The 18,143-nt window shown below is 46.1% G+C and overlaps 1 protein-coding gene across 9 annotated transcripts in view; it reads left to right on the top strand.

Annotated features, from left to right (window-relative positions):
- Positions 1 to 13,565, top strand: part of HIVEP3 (HIVEP zinc finger 3) — a 238,290-nt gene extending 224,725 nt beyond the window's left edge. For all 9 annotated transcript variants that reach the window (XM_081015378.1, XM_081015382.1, XM_081015385.1 and 6 more), the window contains 3 exons: positions 1,746 to 1,844; positions 10,155 to 11,236; positions 12,725 to 13,565. In XM_081015378.1, coding sequence (XP_080871504.1) covers positions 1,746 to 1,844; positions 10,155 to 11,236; positions 12,725 to 13,564 — 2,021 coding nt within the window. In that variant the 3' untranslated portion in view covers position 13,565. The remainder of the gene's footprint in view (positions 1 to 1,745; positions 1,845 to 10,154; positions 11,237 to 12,724) is intronic.
- Positions 13,566 to 18,143: the final 4,578 nt, after the last annotated feature.

Here is an 18,143-nt window from a genome sequence, read left to right as displayed (position 1 = left end):
TTCTTCTCTGGTTCAGATTTCTCAGAAGAATGACTCTTTCCCAGCCACCAAACCTCCAGCTGACAAGCCTTCACCAGGGCAAGAGAGGTTTATTATGTTTTTAGATATGCTGTAAGCTGCTCTGAGTGGCCAGGGAAACCCAGCCAGATGGGCGGGGTATAAATTATTATTATTATTATTATTATTATTATTATTATTATTATTTATTATTATTATTATTATTAAATGAGGTTTCCCTTGGTTGAATCATGCTGTCAAAGGTAGCCTTGGATTGTGGTGTCTTGCTGGGCTGATCTTCACATGCATACCAAGACTGAGGTTGCAGTCTTCCACAACAACAAAAGGTTGGGCTAGGTGGAACCAACTTTTATATTGATCCACCAAGACTCTCCTTACATCCTGATGCCTGCCTTCCCCACTTTTGGAGACTAATCCAAGCATTAGAGCAGCTGCGTATTAGCTGTGCACAAATTGTATTATGACCAGGAAGTACCCACAGCAGTGCTACAGCCTCAAAGGAAGAATAGAACTGCCATGCAGATTCATCGATCTGGGGAAGGGCCGTAGCTCAAGGTACAGAGGAATCATCTTGATTCCTCCTACTTGTTGTGGTCACCTGTTTGTTTATGCACCCTCTGGCCCAGAGTGGATGAGAAGTGGTGGGCAGCAGCACCTCTGCCCTCTGCTTTTTCACCAGTCGTTCTCCTGACAGGCGTTCAGCCAACAGCAGTGGTAGTGAGAAGGATGAGGGCTTTTTGGAGTGGGGGCAACACTTGAGGGTATCTTGCTTGAGGGCATCTTGGCACCTTGAGCTGGTATGCCACCAAACTCTGGTTTGCCATTGTGTCAGAACTTGGGAGGGGGGCAGGCACAGAAGATGCAAAGTGTGCAAGGATGCAAGAACAAGCCAGGCATAAATAAGGCTTGTATATACTAACATGAGTCTTAAATTAAAAGTGGAGTAGCCTATCTGAGCTGAGATTGTTTCCTTCTTAATATCTGCTCTGTTGCTTGACTCTTGAGCCTTTATTTTCCGTCTGAATTCTTCTCTCCCCCCCCCCCCCAAATAAATATACTACTTGACATAGCACGTAGCTGACTATGGAATTTGCTACCACGAAATGTAATGATGGTCACCTTTAAAAAGGGATTAGGGTAATTCATAGAGGATAAGCTTGTCAATGGTGCTTAGTCATAAAGGCTACATAATTACCTCTGGTACCAGTTACTGAGGGAGCATCCTTTGCGCTCATGTTCTGCTTGTGGGGACATCTTTTGGCCGCTGCGGAAACAGAATTCTGGACCAGATGGACCTTGGGCCTGATCCAGCAGGGCTCTGCTTATGGCCTCCTGTTCTCAACTGAACTGCTACTGAATGGCCAGCTTTGTTGCTTGATCTCCACAAGGAGGCTTTGCCTTTTGTTTGACAGTGTGTGATTGCTGTCTATGCTCTGGCAAATCTGGAGAGAAAGATGGGCCAGGCCACCAGCATTCCTTTCCTACATTGCAAAGCAAAGTGCCTGCCTGCTTTTCTGCGTTGCATGACAGCTAGCCATCGTGAAGGTTGTGCCTTAATCTTCCCAAGGAAGCAAATGACTAACCTTGCGCTCTGCCCGCTGAGAGAGTAATGAGTGGTTTGTGGGCACCTGCCTCCAGTTCTGGCAAAATAATGCAGAGAATGTCACTGGTTCCTGTGCAGAAAGGAAGCCCATGTTGACAAACGTGTATGTTCTGTTTTGTTTCAGGGAATCTGACTAAACATATGAAGTCAAAAGCCCACAGCAAAAAATGTCAGGAGATGGGTGTGTTGGTGTCTTCGCTGGTGGAGCAAGAAGCAGATGAAGGTAAAGCTCATACCGATTCATTCATTTCTTACTGTCTACATATCACATTCCTGATGCCAGTTAGATCTGGATTCAAATTAATTCATCTATTTCTTGTATCATCACATTTTTATCCCACTGTTCCTCCAAGGAGCTCAAAGTCGCACCTATACTTCTCCCCCCTCTCCCATTTTATTCTCACAAACAACCCTGTGAGGCAGCTTAGGCTGAAAGACAGTAACTGGCCCAAGGTCACCCAGCACTTAAAACCCCATTTAAACACGTAGTCGGGGGCGAGGGAGAGCAGGAGACATAGGATCCATTTGCACTATTTAAATCACTATGATACTACTTTCAACGGGACGCGGGTGGCGCTGTGGGTTAAACCACAGAGCCTAGGACTTGCCGATCAGAAGGTCGGCGGTTCAAATCCCCGCGACGGGGTGAGCTCCTGTTGCTCGGTCCCTGCTCCTGCCAACCTAGCAGTTCGAATGCATGTCAAAGTGCAAGTAGATAAATAGGTACTGCTCCGGCGGGAAGGTAAACTGCGTTTCCGTGCGCTGCTCTGGTTTGCTAGAAGTGGCTTAGTCATGCTGGCCACATGACCCAGAAGCTGTATGCCGGCTCCCTCGGCCAATAAAGCGAGATGAGCGCCGCAACCCCAGAGTCGGCCACGACTGGACCTAATGGTCAGGGGTCCCTTTACCTTTACCTTACTACTTTCAACAGTCATGGCTTTCCCCAAAGAATTCTGGAAACTGAAGTTAGTTAAAGTTGCCAAGAGTTGTTAGGAGTCTCTTGTTCTCGTCACAGAGTTACAATTCCCTGGGAAGAGAGATGGGTTGTTGAGCCACTCTGGGAATTTTAGATCTGTGAGGGGAATAGAGGTCTTCTAACAACTCTCAGCACTTTTAACAGATTTCTCTTCCCAGGATTCTTTGGGGGAAAGCCATGACTGGTTAAAGTGGCATGATTCTGCTTTAAATATCTAGTGCAGATGGGGCCACATAGAAGCTGCCTTCTCCTCACCCTTCCTGTTAGACCGCCCCCGCCCCCTCTTTTGGCCGCCCTGGATTGCTCCAGGTGGAACTCATCCAACCTGGGATGATCTGGGGCTGCTTCAACCTGGTCTGACTGAATCCCAGGTTGGCCCAATTTGATTTGTGACCTGGCTGGATCTGGTGAGCAGATATACAGAAACACACATATGTGCACATGTGCTGCATTCCATATTTCACTGTGCGTTTGAGTGCGTCTGAAGATTTACAGAATGCCATCCATTTAACCAACAAAAGAGTATCCTACGATTTTCCCAGCCGTACTTGTTTCAAAGGTATCGTCTTACATTTCCATTGATCAGCGTAAACCAGTCTAGCATCCACTAGAGCATTTATTACTACCTCATGTTGCTTTCTGGGGATGAAATCTGGTATAAAATTAAGAAGTCAAGCAAGAGGACCAAGTTACACATAAATGTTCCTGTTATAAAATTATTTACGAGTAGTCTTTCAGCCCCCAAAGGACCCCAAGGTGACGTAACAATTTAAAAACCTTTAACCTAAAAACAACATTGAATCCAAATCTTTATTGCTTAGCCAAAGGCCATCATCAGTCATACAACAGTATAGCAAAAAAATGTGGAACTACTCAAAATTGGATTAAAACCCACCAATAACTTTTATCCATTGCAATATCTAATACATATATATATATATCCAATATATTTTATGAGATGTAAAACTATAGTACTCATTGCGCACAAACACACAGAACCGCATGAGAAAAACAATTTTATGACAAACAGATGGGGGCGGGGGCACAGACAAACAGATGGAACAGAATTGATTTACATTTAAAATCATTCAGAGGTCATAGAGAGCAAATCAAGTTTTAATGGTCCAATGAAAACTAAGAAAGATGATGCCAGTCTAACTTTAAAATGGAGGTGGGGTGAAGTTTCATACTTGGGAGTGCTGTCATTTATTTATTCATTTCATTGCTCTTACACTTCGCTTTTCCTCCAAAAAGCATACACCATCCTCTTCCTCTCCATGTTGTTCTCAGAACAACCCGTCGAAGTAGGTTTGGCTGAGAGACTGACTGGCTCAAGGTCACCCAATGCGCTTCAGGAGTGAGCAGGGATCTGAACACAGAAAAGACTTTTTTTCCATTCTGAAGGGGCTGTTATCTGCCCGCCTACTCCCCGGCACTTGCGACAATGGGCAGTGTCGATGAGTGTGGAGTTTAGGAGAGCTGGATTTTTGAGGGAGGCTGCGCTCAGCAAGGCATCCTGCACTAAGTACCACAAATAAGCTTCGGAGAGTCATTATCCGGATGACTGTGCTGTGCAGCTGAACTGAGCACAGAGTGGCAGAGGGTGTGGCCTCCCACTAGTGACCCAACTAACCTAGCTATGGGGCCATGTAGTCCACCAGCTAGATGCCATTTGCACTATAAAATCTGTCTGCTTCCAGCATTCCACAGAAAGCAGCCTGGGGCACTCCCTTTTCGTTGCCCTGCCAGGTAGATGGTATCACTTTGGGCCAAATGGCATCATACGAAATAGATATTGTTGCTGGTTGATGTTTCTGCATCGCTGCTAAATAGCAGCTGCGGTGGTGGTAACAGGATTAGGACTGTGGCACACAAGATGGGGAGGGGAGGGCATTTCCTCAATGCCGTTCAGCCGCAAAGAGAACCTCGCCACTTCGCCAGAAGCTACTGTTTTTATCACACGCTATTGGAGCTTTCTTATGCAAAAAGCAGCTGAGGGGCTCATTGGGACTGCTGGAGGAGGGAAAGGGTTAACCAGATCTCCCTGTGCATTGCAGCAGTCCCATGGGCATAGCTAGGGGAGGCAGGAGGCAGCTATCACCCCAAATCAAGTAAATCAGTAAAAATTCTTAACTAACTGTGGTTCTGCCCCCTAAATATGAAACCTGCCCCCCCAATAAATCCTGGCTGTGCCCATGAGCAGTCCCATTCTGGATTTGATTCCCTGCTTCCCAGTGGCTGGTGTTCATGGGGAAGAAAGTTATCCATGGCTAATAGCCACAGTGGCAAGGCTCTTCTTCCACATCTGGGGGTAGTCGTGCTTCCGAAAACTAGTTGCTGGAGACCACAGGAGGGGAGAGTGCTCTGGGATTTGAACCCCGCTTGCGAGTTTCTGGTTGGCCATTGTAATAACAGGTTGCTGGAGCAGGTGGGCCACTGGCCTGATTCGGCAGGGTCTTTTTACGTCCTTATGACACCTGAGCTCAAAAGTCACTATGCTGAATGTTCTTATGCTCTTACGTTCACAAAAGAAACCCAGAAGCGGAGCAAGGTGGGTGCGGTGGGGGTGGAGTGCCCCGGGTGTCATTGTCGGGGGCAGGTGGGGAGCTGCAGCATTTTGACAGCCCCGCGCTCCCAGGCTGCTGGAGGAGGCAGGCAGTCAGGGAGAGGACGGGAAGGAGTCATGCGAGCAAACAAGCAGAGGGGGGTGGGAAGGAGAGAAGCAAAAGCTCCCTCAAATGTGGACTCAAACCCTGGAACCCCAGAAGAAGCTCAACAATTTTAGTCACCCCCTAAAAGAGCTCAACAACTTTGGCCAACCCTCCCCTAAAAAAGCTCAACAACTCCCGGCAATGACAATGACAACTAGATTTCAATGGTGGGGGTGTGTGACAAGAAATTTTTCGCACCGGGCACCACCTGACCTTGCTACACCACTGAAGAAACCACCACCAGTCCCCATGTTGGGGGCATTGTCTAAAGGTAAAGGGACCCCTGACCATTAGGTCCAGTCGTGGCCAACTCTGGGGTTGCGGTGCTCATCTCGCTTTATTGGCCGAGGGAGCCGGCGTACAGCTTCTGGGTCATGTGGCCAGCATGACTAAGCCGCTTCTGGCAAACCAGAGCAGCTCACGGAAACGCCGTTTACCTTCCCGCCGGAGCGGTACCTATTTATCTACTTGCACTTTGACGTGCTTTCAAACTGCTAGGTTGGCCGGAGCAGGGACCAAGCAACGGGAGCTCACCCTGTCGTGGGGATTCGAACCGCCGACCTTCTGAATGGCAAGCCCTAGGCTCTGTGGTTTAACCCACAGCGGGAGGCATTGTCTAGACTCGTCCTAAAACATTGAGGTGGGGAGGGAGGGCTACTGTCTGCTCTGCTTGTGGATTTCACTGGGGCATCTGTCTGGCTGTGAGATGCTGAACTGGAACTGGGCCTTTGGCCTGACCCATCAGAGTATGTCCTGTGCCTTTATGAACATACAGCCTTAAGACAGCAGACATTGTGATTTTCGCTCGCTTGCCACGGTGCAGCTTTCCTTCTTTGAAATCCAGGCTTTCCTCTACCCCTTCTCTCTCTCTCTTTTGCTGCTTTACATCATGAAAAAAGGAAAACGTTCCACATTCAGAATAGATGGTGCTTTGCCAGAGTTTTACCCTGGGGAGGAAAGAACGTGCAAAAGAAAAAAAAAGGGGGGGGAGGATTGAGTCCAGTATCGTGTCAGTCACAAGGGAGATGCATTCATGCTGGTGTCAGCCAGCGGACATCTGCTCCAGTGTCAGATTGCTGGAGGAGTTGCGGAGCCTGCTAACTTACTCAGAATAACTGATTAGCTTTGAGAGCCCCTCGAAAAGTGTTCGCTGCTCTTAGCCTGACTTCTTTCTGAGACTGAACGGCAAACCTGCTGGGGGTGGCGCACAGGCCAAGCGGCCACATCCCCATTTCACAGAATCTTAGAAACTGTAAAGTTGGAAGGGACCTCAAGGACCATCTTGCCTGACCCCCTGGCAATGTAGGAATCTAAACTAAAGCATCCACAACAGATGGATTTCAGCTTCGGTTTGGTCCTCATTTCTTTTTGGTCCCAGGCATGTTAGTGATGCGTTGAAAACCCACAAATGCCGCTCTATGCGGTGGAGAGCTGTAGGATGCGGACCACGACACACAGTGCCAGATTTACGTGTAAGCTAAACAAGCCATAGCTTAGGCCCCACTCTCTTGGGGGCCCCAAAAAATTTAAAGGAAAAAAGAACTGGATGTATATTTCCAAAATATAAGATAAAAAACAAATAAAATAAAGCCTACATACAGCAACAGTGTTTTGTGTTGTGTAGGCTCCTGTGATGTAAGTAATGGGCCTCGCCTGCTAGCCTGCTCCCTAAAATATCACTGGTTTGCTCATTTCTATATATAGGATGCCTGCATTCATTATGTGCAAATGGCTCTAGATACCTATTAGGTCCATAAATCACCATTTACCATATATTCAGCACAAAAAAACAGTGACAGTTTGTTGTTAACAAAGGACAGCTAGACATATAAAGGGCCCCATTACCTTCAGTAGCTTAGGGCCTCATCAAACCTAAATCCGGAGATTTTGTGGGTCTTGCTCTCAAGGACTTGGTCCTTCCCATCGTTTCCCACAACCCCTCTTGGCTAATGGTGACACATTGCAAGCGGCGCAGTGTGTCACCACCTCAGCAATTATTCGAGGCTTCGAGCCAACAGGGCATTTGCTCTGCTTGCAAAATGGGGGGGGGGGGAGCACGCTCAGGGGAGCATGAGGGCATCTGCTTTCTTTAGAAAAAGCAGAGCCCCCACCACAATTCTGCCTTGTGCACTTTGAAGGGCTGTGTGGCTGGAGTGAACCCTAAGCGGCAGCCTGAGGTCTCCCATTCCCTTTTTTCAAAGAGCCTGTCCAGGGGACGTTCTTAGTCCGCAGGCACCTGCAGAGCTCCACCGTGAGAGCTGATCTCAACTCTGTGGCAGGAATCCACTGGTATTCAGAATGGAATCCTCTCTGGTCTGTTGATGTTGGCTGCACCCCCTGTCCACTGGAATGTGTTTAGCTGTCTGGGCTTTGCCGCTTTATGCAACAAGACATGTAATTTTAGAATTACAACTCACTCGCACACTCAACTAATTTCCACTTTTGGCTGAAAGGCACTTGTGCTTGTACTGAATGAGCCTGCCCACGAAGAAGAAGTTTAAAAATGGGGGAGAAAAGGATAGAGCTGGCCAGATCAATCTATTTCCCCTTCATGTCAATCTTGCCTGTCTTCATTCAGAGCATCCCTTTCTGCACTAATCTCTTACTTTTCGTAATGTGAAAATTTGCATTCAACAGGACTTTAAAGGAAGTCTATTGAACTTAGGTCTTAAAGGGTGTGACTCTCAAATATGTAATTTATCATAAAGAACATATTTCTAAGTGTGTTTTCTCCTAAAACATTCAATATTTAAATGCCCTTTCATATGTTTTTAAGCCGGGAACTATATTGCAAAATTTAGGCAGATATGAAACCCAAAGAATAACTACATTCTGATCTGTGTAAGTCACCCAGGAAGTGAAAGTTAAGTCAGGACACATTTGTGCTGTACATTTTAAACCCTCTTATACAACTGTTGCAGGGACGCGGGTGGTGCTGTGGGTTAAACCACAGAGCCTAGGATTTGCCGATCAGAAGGTCGGCGGTTCAAATCCGTGCAACGGGGTGAGCACCCGTTGCTCGGTCCCTGCTCCTGCCAACCTAGCAGTTTGAAAGCAAGTCAATGTGCAAGTAGATAAATAGTTACCGCTCCAGCGGGAAGGTAAACGGCATTTCCGTGCGCTGCTCTGGTTCGCCAGAAGCGGCTTAGTCATGCTGGCCACATGACCGGGTAGCTGTACGCCAGCCCCCTCAGCCAATAAAGCGAGATGAGTGCCGCAACCCCAGAGTTGGTCATGACTGGACCTAATGGTCAGGGGTACCTTTACCTTTACCTTATACAACTGTTGCAGCCATGGAGAATCATGGGAAGTGTAGTTTGCTAAGGGTGCTGGGAGTGGCAAGTCTGTGAGGCCAGCACCTTCTGCAAACTACGTTTCCCAGGATTCTCCATGACTGTTAAGGTGGCAAAAGAGGGCTTTAAACGTATGGTGCAGGTGTGACCTCAGTTCACTTTCAAATGTGCCCTGAATAAATGTCTCCTGCATCCCTAACGCAATAGTGCGCCTAACGAGGCTGTCCAATCAACCCGGGGAAATCGCACCACTGCTTCCTGTATTTTGCTGCCTGCTGAAGAAATTGCAATGGGAAGCTTGTTTATAGACTCTTAAATGAGATGTTGGTCCATTTAATCTGTTTCTTGTAGTACATAAAAGGCCATTTTATATCCCCCTTGTCTCCCATCTTGTAGTGTCTTCTATCTGATAAAGCTGAAACCATTCCCACCCAGCAGCTTTGCTCAATTTTATTCTAATAGTGCCTCTCTGTGGAAGAGTAACACCCGGAGTAATGATGATGGGAGCATAAATCATCCATCTGTCACCCAGATGAATAAGCATCCATGACAGTCAGTGAAAAACGAATGAATAACAACATAATATGGGGTGGGTGGGGGAATCCACTTAGAAGTTTTCCTGCACTACGCTTTTTTATTTTAATTTTTATGAATGCAAGCGGCTTAGAACTCAGTGGGGTTCCTGTGCCATTCTCTTTTGTTTCCAAGTGGCTCACACTGAAAGACTTCCTAGCATGTTTCTCTTTTCCCTCTGCCAAACCAGAATGCTGAATCATTTTGATGGATTGCCGTCCAGCCTCTGTTTAAACGCTTCCAGGGAAGGAGAACCCACTGCCTCCCAAGGCATTCTGTTATTTAGTTATTTTTTTTATTTCCTAAAATTTATATACAACGCCTTGATTGTAAAAATGAAAATAAAAATGCAAAGCAGTTTACAAAAAGAATTAAAAAGTACAATTCTAAGTAAAAAAAAACAGTTAAAAGCAACTATTTCAAACATTTCCTCCCCCTTGAAATAAAAAATCTGCAATAAACTAAAAGTTTTTAATATTTAATGCTGTATTGTTTTTAACACTCGATTGGGAGCCACCCAGAGTGGCTGGGGAAACTCAGCCAGATGGGCGGGGTATAGATATATTATTATTATTATTATTATTATTATTATTATTATTATTAAAAAAAAAACAGATTAAAACGCACATCAGCATTTGAGATATCCAGATAGGCTTATCTAAATAAAAGTGTTTTTAGCGGATGCTGGAAAGGCTCAGTTGAAGGTACCTGCCTGATATCAATAAGCAGCAATAAGCAATAAGTCTAGGTGTTGCCACACTATAAAAGAGCAGTTTCTATACTCAATTCAAACACTCTCATACAACTGTGGTGCCTGATGCTTCTGAGCCACTGTGCTTGTTTATAAAACAAAATTTGACCAAATGGCAAAGAAGCGATCTTGAGGACTTTTGAACTTCTGCAAGATTTTTTTCCTGGAAGGGTGATTTTGCTATATTCTGTGTGATCTAATGCAGTATCCCACCCCCTGTCCCCCTTAGGAACCAGTGAAGATCTCTTCCAAGATTCAGAAGGGCAGGAGGGATCTGAGCCGCTTGAAGAACACCAGTTTTCAGACTTGGGAGAGTCTGATGATGACAATGACGACGAGGAAGAGGAGGAGGAAGAGGAAGAGGAGGAGGAAAGCCAAGAGGAGCCACCAGTGAAGCTTTCAGAAATGAAGAACATCTCCCTCCCAGGACATTCTCCAAGAGGTTCTCACTCCGCCCAGGAGAAAGGCACCAGGGCAGCATTGTCCATCTTGGAAGATGTTGTCTCCACTAGCAAGCGTGCTGTTCGGCGTCACCAGACCACCTCCTCGGGGCCAGAAATGAAATGGTCGGCTGACAGCACTGAAGTTGCCGTCTGCCACAGCTTCTTGAGACTCCACCGGCCGGTTTTGACCTCCAGTGGACCCGTGGCTTCTTCTGCTGAGAAGGAACCCGTTACAAGGCCACAGATGCTCTTAGCGATGGACTTGTCAATTTCCAAAGACACCTCTCTGAGAAGGAAGGGGTCTCCAAGCAAGGACTCTGGCTTTGGCGGTGGTGGCAACAACAACCATTCCATGTTGTCTAGGAAGCACCTGTTATCCAAAAATGAAATGTCTCCAAAAAGATTTTCGACAGCTGGAGAAACACCTTCTCTGAGGAGCTTCTCTCCAGCAAGGGGGAGGTCCTCTGGTCATCGAATGTCTCAGAGGAGAGAGGCGTTTCCCCTCCGCAGTCTGTCGCCGAGACTCGAGCTCTCGCCCAGCAGGTACATATCTCCAAAAAGAGAGCTGTCGTCGCGAATGTACCTCCCACCAGAGAGAGGCGTGTCTCCTGTGAGACATTTGTCTCCAAACAGGGATGTCTCTACAGCCAGATACTTATCCCTGAAGAAGATGTTGTCCCAGAGCTATTCAGAGCCGCCTTCGAGGTACCCGTCCCCAGGAAGAGAGGACTTGCCTTCTCATGGCCAGTCGGCAGCAGATGAAAAAGTTCAAAGCCTGGGTAAAACTCTGCATGGGATCTCGTCTTCAGTGCCTCTACCTCACAGGTCCCTCGGCAAGAATACAGAACTGTATGAAGAACCTAAACTGGTAAGTTCTTCAGCGTTGGTCTTCCAAGCAGTGAGTGTGGACCCACAAATCTAAGCAGGGTTACATCTGTGAGATCACCACTGTTTACTTTGTGTGTGTGCGTTTTGGAAGTGGAGAGTGTCTTTAAAAATAAGAAGGCAAGGAAGGAAGGATAGCAGAGGTCCTTTATCTTTGTCTTCCTTTACTCACCGTTCTCCCCCACCACCATTAAAGCTTCAATTAAAAAGTCAGTTTATATGTCCACGTCAGTGCACTGATTTCTCTATATGCACCAGCCCCATAAGCTGAGCCATAGCTCAGTGGTGGAGCATCTGTTCTGCAGGCAGACAGCCCAGGTTGAATGCCCAGCATTTCCGGATAAAGCTAAGTGTGTTCCCTCTCTCAGACCCTGGAGGGCTATTGCCACTTAGTGTAGATCAGGAATAGGGAAATGTAAGGCCAGAGGGCACCGTTCAGCCCGGACACTGAGGTCCAGCTCTGATGGCCTTCTGAAGGTTCTCTCACTGTGAGAAGTAAGGCTGTAGGGAACCAGGTAGAGGGCCTTCTCGGTAGTGGTGCCCGCCCTGTGGAATGCCCTCCCATCAGATGTCAAGGAAATAAACGACTATCTGACTTTTAGAAGACATCTTAAGGCAGCCCTGTATAGGGAAGTTTTTTATATCAGATGTTTTACCATGCTTAATGTGTTTAATTTGTTGGAAGCCACCCAGAGTGGCTGGGGCAGCAAATAGATGGACAGCATATAAATAACATATCATCACCTTCATAGACCAGTGAGCTGAATTGACCAGTGTTTGTACTCCGTATAATGCAGCTTACCTGGTTCCTAATATGTGTGGGAATGTTCAGGGATGCAGGAGAGGATATATTGTTTGATTATATCCTTTCCAACTTGTGTTAACAAGTTCACAATTTAGCAGAGTAACATCCCCCTTTTTAAACTTACAGTGGATGCATTTGCTCAGGCTCAGTAAAGCCTCTATAATAACTGTTCTGGTATTTCCCCCTTATACCCTCATAAAAGATAAGACACAACACAGTCTTCTGTGTATAAACTTATACTTTTTTAAGTATAAAAAAGAGTTTACTCACATTCTGTTCACAAACAGATCCCAGAAGTCAGACTTAGCTTAGAAAAATAACATACACCTGGAAACTATCTCATAAGGAGACAGTCCCTTTGTCCTTTCTTGACTGGAAGCCAAGAGAGCATCTTTGGCTAAGCAGATGTTGCTTCTTTGATGCATGGAATCATAGAGAAAGATGGCTGCCCTGCCCTGTGCTTTTGTCATTACCTGCACAGGTGAGGCCACACCCACGTCTAGTCACATGCAGATGAAGTCTGTCCTAGTTCAGAAGGCAACAGGAAGTTTACCTGCTGGCTGGACAAACATTCCTCCCCATGTGTAAACATGTTCACTCTAGGAATGTTGTACTTGACTGCTCTTGTGTTTCACATCCCACAATATGTACCTCCTGTCATTACAGAAGACAGAATCCAGGAGCCCAGCGAGTTCACCGGGCATCACTCAGCATCACTGCGTCAGGCCTTTGCAATCGCCCCACGACACGCACGCCCATGCCCCGAGCCGGGTGGAAGACTACATCTTTAGCCACCTCCCATTGCACTCCCAGCAGCTACCCCGGAGCCCCTTCCCCATGATCCCAATCGGGGGCATCCAAATGGTCCAGGCAAGGCCCAGTGGCCATCCCAGCTTAGGGCACGGATCAGTGATGTCGCTGCACTCCAGCTACTTCTCCACCAGCGGTGACACCTCTGAATCGAGCCAAGCGAAAGATCCCGGCAAGGTGGCCCAAGGCATCCGAGAAGCTTGCTCCTCATCCGCAACCCCACCGCTTCATAGCAGCAGCTGCTTGGAAGGGGCAATAAGGACTAGCGAGTGCCAGCAGAAGGAGGAACACAGGGTGAAAGCCAGCGCCGAACCCGGTGGCCCAGAGTGGGGAAGCCGTACGCCCAGCCGAGTCCATTCCTGCCCAGAGGATGAGCCTTCAGCCAGCAGGGAAGGCGTCTCGTGGGAGAAGGGGAAGAAACCACGTAGCAGCTCAAACGCCTCATTGGAACCCCCCTGCACTTTGATCTCGGACTTTCCCACCCAGACACTGGACAGGAGCAGCAGCGCTGGCTGCCTGCTGGAGCCCTTGTCCTCGAGCCATTCCTCCTCCCAGCCCCCCACCAGGAGAAGGAACCTCTCTGGGGAGCCAGCTCCCCCCACCACAGGGGTACAGAGGAGGAGGAGCCCTCCCTTGGAGCAAGTCAGCTTCAGCCTACTGCAAAGGCAAGTGGATCACAATACAGGAAGTGCTTGAACCCTCCCTCCCAGCTTTCGACCCCGGCTTCCCCGTAAGATCAAAAAACCTTTGTCAGTGCAATTGGTTTTCGAATAATCATTGCTAAAGGAAAAGAAATGAAAAGACCCAATGCTCTAGCATACGACCAAACCCACGGAGACTGTTGCTGGTTCTCTCTCTCTCTCTCTGTTTCAGTCTGCTATTATTTCCATCGTAATTGTGTGCCTTTTTCTAGACTTACTTTCATTTGCGTGTGTGCGCGTGTGTGTGTTTTGGTTGTTGCTTGAAATGCACCGACAAATTGAAGCTATGAATTTATTGTTATTGTTTTATTGCTTTCGTTTATCAGAAAGGGGCTTATTCTTAGATTGTGTCTCCATTCCCCACGATGAGGTCTTGTCTCAACCACATGCAGACATGTGGAAAGAGTTGAGAAGAATTTCCAATGGATGCACTGAAAAGCTTTTTCTTTTTAAGGAAAACAAACACCTCTTCAAAGAGATTGGCTGATTTTTTTTTAGTGGAGGGGGACAACCACCACCTCTCTCATGTACAGACAGGTACAACCTGCCCCCGCCCCACAACGACCGTACCCCTTATTTATTACTTGCTTTATTTAATATGTGGCAAAGTGTTTTATAATTATTCCTTTTATTATTTGCATTACTCTGGTTGCCTCTAAATGTGCTTTAAAGACAGATGTGACTGCTTTAATCTGGAAGAAGAAGAAGAAGAAGAAGAAGAAGAAGAAGAAGAAGAAGAAGAAGAAGAAGAAGAAGAGAGGAATGTTTACCCTCTGATTGTAACTGAAACTAGCACTTGTTTTCTATGGGGAGGCCCTGATGGTGATAAAAGGTAATCTCTCCAAAACAAAGAAAGAATCTCAGAATGTGCCTCCCCCCCCCATACAAATTATCCCCCAAGCACTTTTTTTTAAAAGGGACACGCACATAAGCAAAAGGTCCCTCTACCCTGCCCCACAAAGGGAAATAAAAAAGAGAAATTGCAAGAAAATAGGAATATATTGAATGTAAAAATAAAAAATAATGTTCTGGGAATGGTAGATCTTTGCTTTCTGACCACCATTCTTGCTTTAATACTGACATTCCGTGACCTGGCTGCTGCTTTGACTGATACGCACAATCTCCAAGGGGTGCCTTTTGCCAGCCACTAGATGGTAGGGGCTTGGCTGTCATCCCTGTGGATCCTGCCCTTTGGAAATCCGCTCTCTAGTTGGAGATCTTTTGTTTTTGCTTTTTATTTCTCTCCCCCCCCCAAATGAAAGTGGGGGGGGGGAGGAAACACCTTCTCTTATCACACATTTGGACACTGTAAGATAAAAATAGAAATAAGTTGCTTACTGATCTGGACTACAACTCCCATCAGCCCCAGCCAGCATGGCTAATGGTCAGGAGTGATGGGAGTTGGAGTCCAGCAATATTTGGAGTGCCACAGATTTCCCACCCAGCCCAGAAATCAAGGCTGAGTTTATTCTTGCCTTGATATCACCCTGAACCATATCTGCATTCCTAGTTCTGCTACTGGTCAGAGATGTGTCCTATGTCTATCAAATCAGCCATGTATTCAACTGCATAGAGTCCACAAAGAAGTAATTAAGGGCTTTTGTTTTGTTTTGTTTTTTGCATACTGTTATCTCCCCCCCTCCCCATTTAATGGAATAACTACAAACGTTAGTCTACATTATGCAGTAGATCTTTTGGGCTATACATTCCTATATGAAAAGGTCCCAGTGAATTCTCATTGAGCTGTTTGCATTTCACATCAATAGGTTGCAATGGATGATGTTTTAGCAAAGGAGCAGAAGAATGCAGTGGCTCCAATGGCTAACCAACCTGGTGTCACCTATAGAAAGATCAGGGCCAGAGCCATACAGGTCTTTTAATATATACACACTGCATTTAATAGCAGACGTTTACTCTAATCGAGAGCAAGCTTGCTTATTTGGAGAGTGTCTTGCTCTGGATCGAGTCTGTACACACAGTTTTTGAAATTAACTAGGCAAAATGAATCAGTTCCACAAATATTTAACCAATGGACCAGTCCTTTCTGAGATGTTCCCATTTATTATGTGCATGCTCCACACAACAATGTCCTGAACAATATTTTTATTTTAAGCAGGCATGGAAAGCCATGAACTGTTGCCAAGGCATAGCTGAATAACATGGAATGGATGGGGGTTTGAGTTGAATAATCTTCTGCGATGTATCATTTCCTTTTTTTGTTGTGTTGAATAGTTTTGGTGGAGCTCTTTTGATTTCCTTTGGTCGAAATGATGTTGTGACTGACATGATGTGAAGGTGACCAAACTGACGCTGGGATTTCCCTGGAAAACTCCATTCACAGCGGACAGTGTTCTGTTTTGTTTCCCCCTTGGTTTACTTCTGCTTCCAATACCTCTTTCAGTGCTAAGGTCCGGAAAGATCTTGCTTATAGAGTCTGCACTGGCGTCCGGTACCTAACCCGAGACTTTATTGAAGGTCCAATACAATCCCCTTTGTCAACAGGTCATGGGGATGAACATCAATCACCGAGTTAAAGTCTGGCTCCAATGGAAATTGGTATCATGGTCATGATACCTTCAAAAGATTCAGAATGGCACCCATCAGCTTAATGGAATGAGCAAAGCCTGGACCAGAACGTCGGTGGTCAATGTCGAAAAGCCACACCTTGTCTCTGCCATGACTTTGAATTCCAGGTGGTTGATTTCCCCCTCATCCCCTCCTTCCTCCCCCTCCCTTAACCAGCTAGTCATGCAGCTCTTTTAGGACCAAATGGTTTTCGGTATTGAGCCTTCACTGGGCATTTGCTCTTCAATTATCCATTCACGCTCTGGTTTTGTTTTGAGGCTGGATCAAATGCAACCTGGTGCTCAGTTTTCAGCCTTTGGATTGAACTCTGCTTTGGGTGCATTGGACAGGATCTGTTCTGATGACATCTGCAAACAACCCGGAGCTAATAACAATAATAACCTTCTGGGTATGTTTACCTATTGCTCTCAAACCTTTCTTAATCCTCTGTGAGGCAAGCACTGCAAATGTAAATAGTGTCATCTAGGGGGGTATTTGCATCTGGGGTAGAAAGGACAGGACAGCACAGGACCCCAGTGCTGTTTGAATAGGCTGGCAGACAAGACACCATGCAAAGCTCTGTAGCTTTGGATGGCAACATCCACTGCAGAGGACTCTACTTGAACTCTTCCTTTCACTTTCTGGTTCGGATCTGCGAAGTGCCTAGATCCTGAGTATTTATGCCAGTGTATCTGCCTGCAGCAACCTTTTGCCCTTTCTGTAACACCACTCTCCAGTGGTGTTGCTGGACATAGAAGAAACCATGCCACAATGGGTGGCAGTTGCGAATGCAGAAATTGACCTCTTTTTTTTTTTTTTTTTGCCAGGGTAGCTTTTGCATTTCCATATAAATTGAAGCCACAGTTGGCAGAGGTCTCACACTGCAAAGAAGCTTTGTGATGCAAGCAAACCAATGGATGCAAGAAACTCCTTCCACCCATCGCAAGTCTCCTGAATGTCTCTGGGGCATTTCCTGGTGGCCTATCCAATTGCACTGGCTGGCCAGGTGGAGCTGGCTCTCCTTAGGGCAAGATGCTAAACAAAATAAGGGCTCAAACTGCAAGGTGCTGAGCACTCCAGGCAGACCTAGCAAAGCCTTAAGAATGTGCTTCGCCTCGAGCACTTAACTTGCCCCACTGAAGGTAAAGTCCTGAGCCCATCACAAAGTCGCTGTGTGGTTCCCCCGGTGTGGTGCTATAACAGAAGCCTGCAGAGATGGCCATGTGTCAAATATGTTGCTAGACCTGACATTTCCTGCCATTCATTATTTTGCTGTTGTTGAAAGGTTTATTTTGCAGAGATCAAATTTTAATCTCCCCCCCCCCTTGCAAACCACCCTTCCCAAAGCTGCAACCCTATATGCACTTTCTTGGGAGTAAATCTCACCCAGCATAGTGATATTTACTTCAGAGTAAGTATTGGGCTGCACTTTCCATAGGTTACTTCTGCAACTGCTTTCTATTTTGATCTAGCTTTGCATAGCTTAAAAAACAAGAAAGAAAAGAAAAGAAAAACCCTTGTAAAACTATTTTGACTATTATTAATTTTTTTGCAAATTCTGGGTACTGTTATTCCTTGGCTAAGTCAGACCTTCTTACTTATTATTATTACTGGCTGAGACAAGACCTCTATATTTTGGTTACTTGAGCATCTCTCCTATTTTTATCCCTTTTCAGCCCAAAGAGACAAAGGAAATTATTTTGAAATGTTGATGGCATCCGTGAGAGTTGATCGCTTTTTATTTTTTGAGCACTTTATTCCTAGATTTATAATCTGTGAAGGACTTTTCCTCTATATTTAAGCACCTTCCTGGTTTCCCAGTGTTCTGAGAATCAGTAATTAATTACTTCTTTTACTATGTAACCCTATGCAGGTTTACTCAGAAGTAAATTCCATGGTGCTCATTGGGACTTACTCCCAAGTAAGCGTGCATAGGATTAGTAGCAGAAAGCCATTTGGAATGTCAGTTTCATGCCAGAGTTCAAAACAGTTGGTCACCTACCTAGCAA

Source organism: Podarcis pityusensis (genome assembly GCF_964106645.2).
Source record: "Podarcis pityusensis genome assembly, chromosome: 8".
NCBI lineage: Eukaryota > Metazoa > Chordata > Lepidosauria > Squamata > Lacertidae > Podarcis > Podarcis pityusensis.
This window is presented reverse-complemented; position numbering and strand designations above follow the sequence as displayed.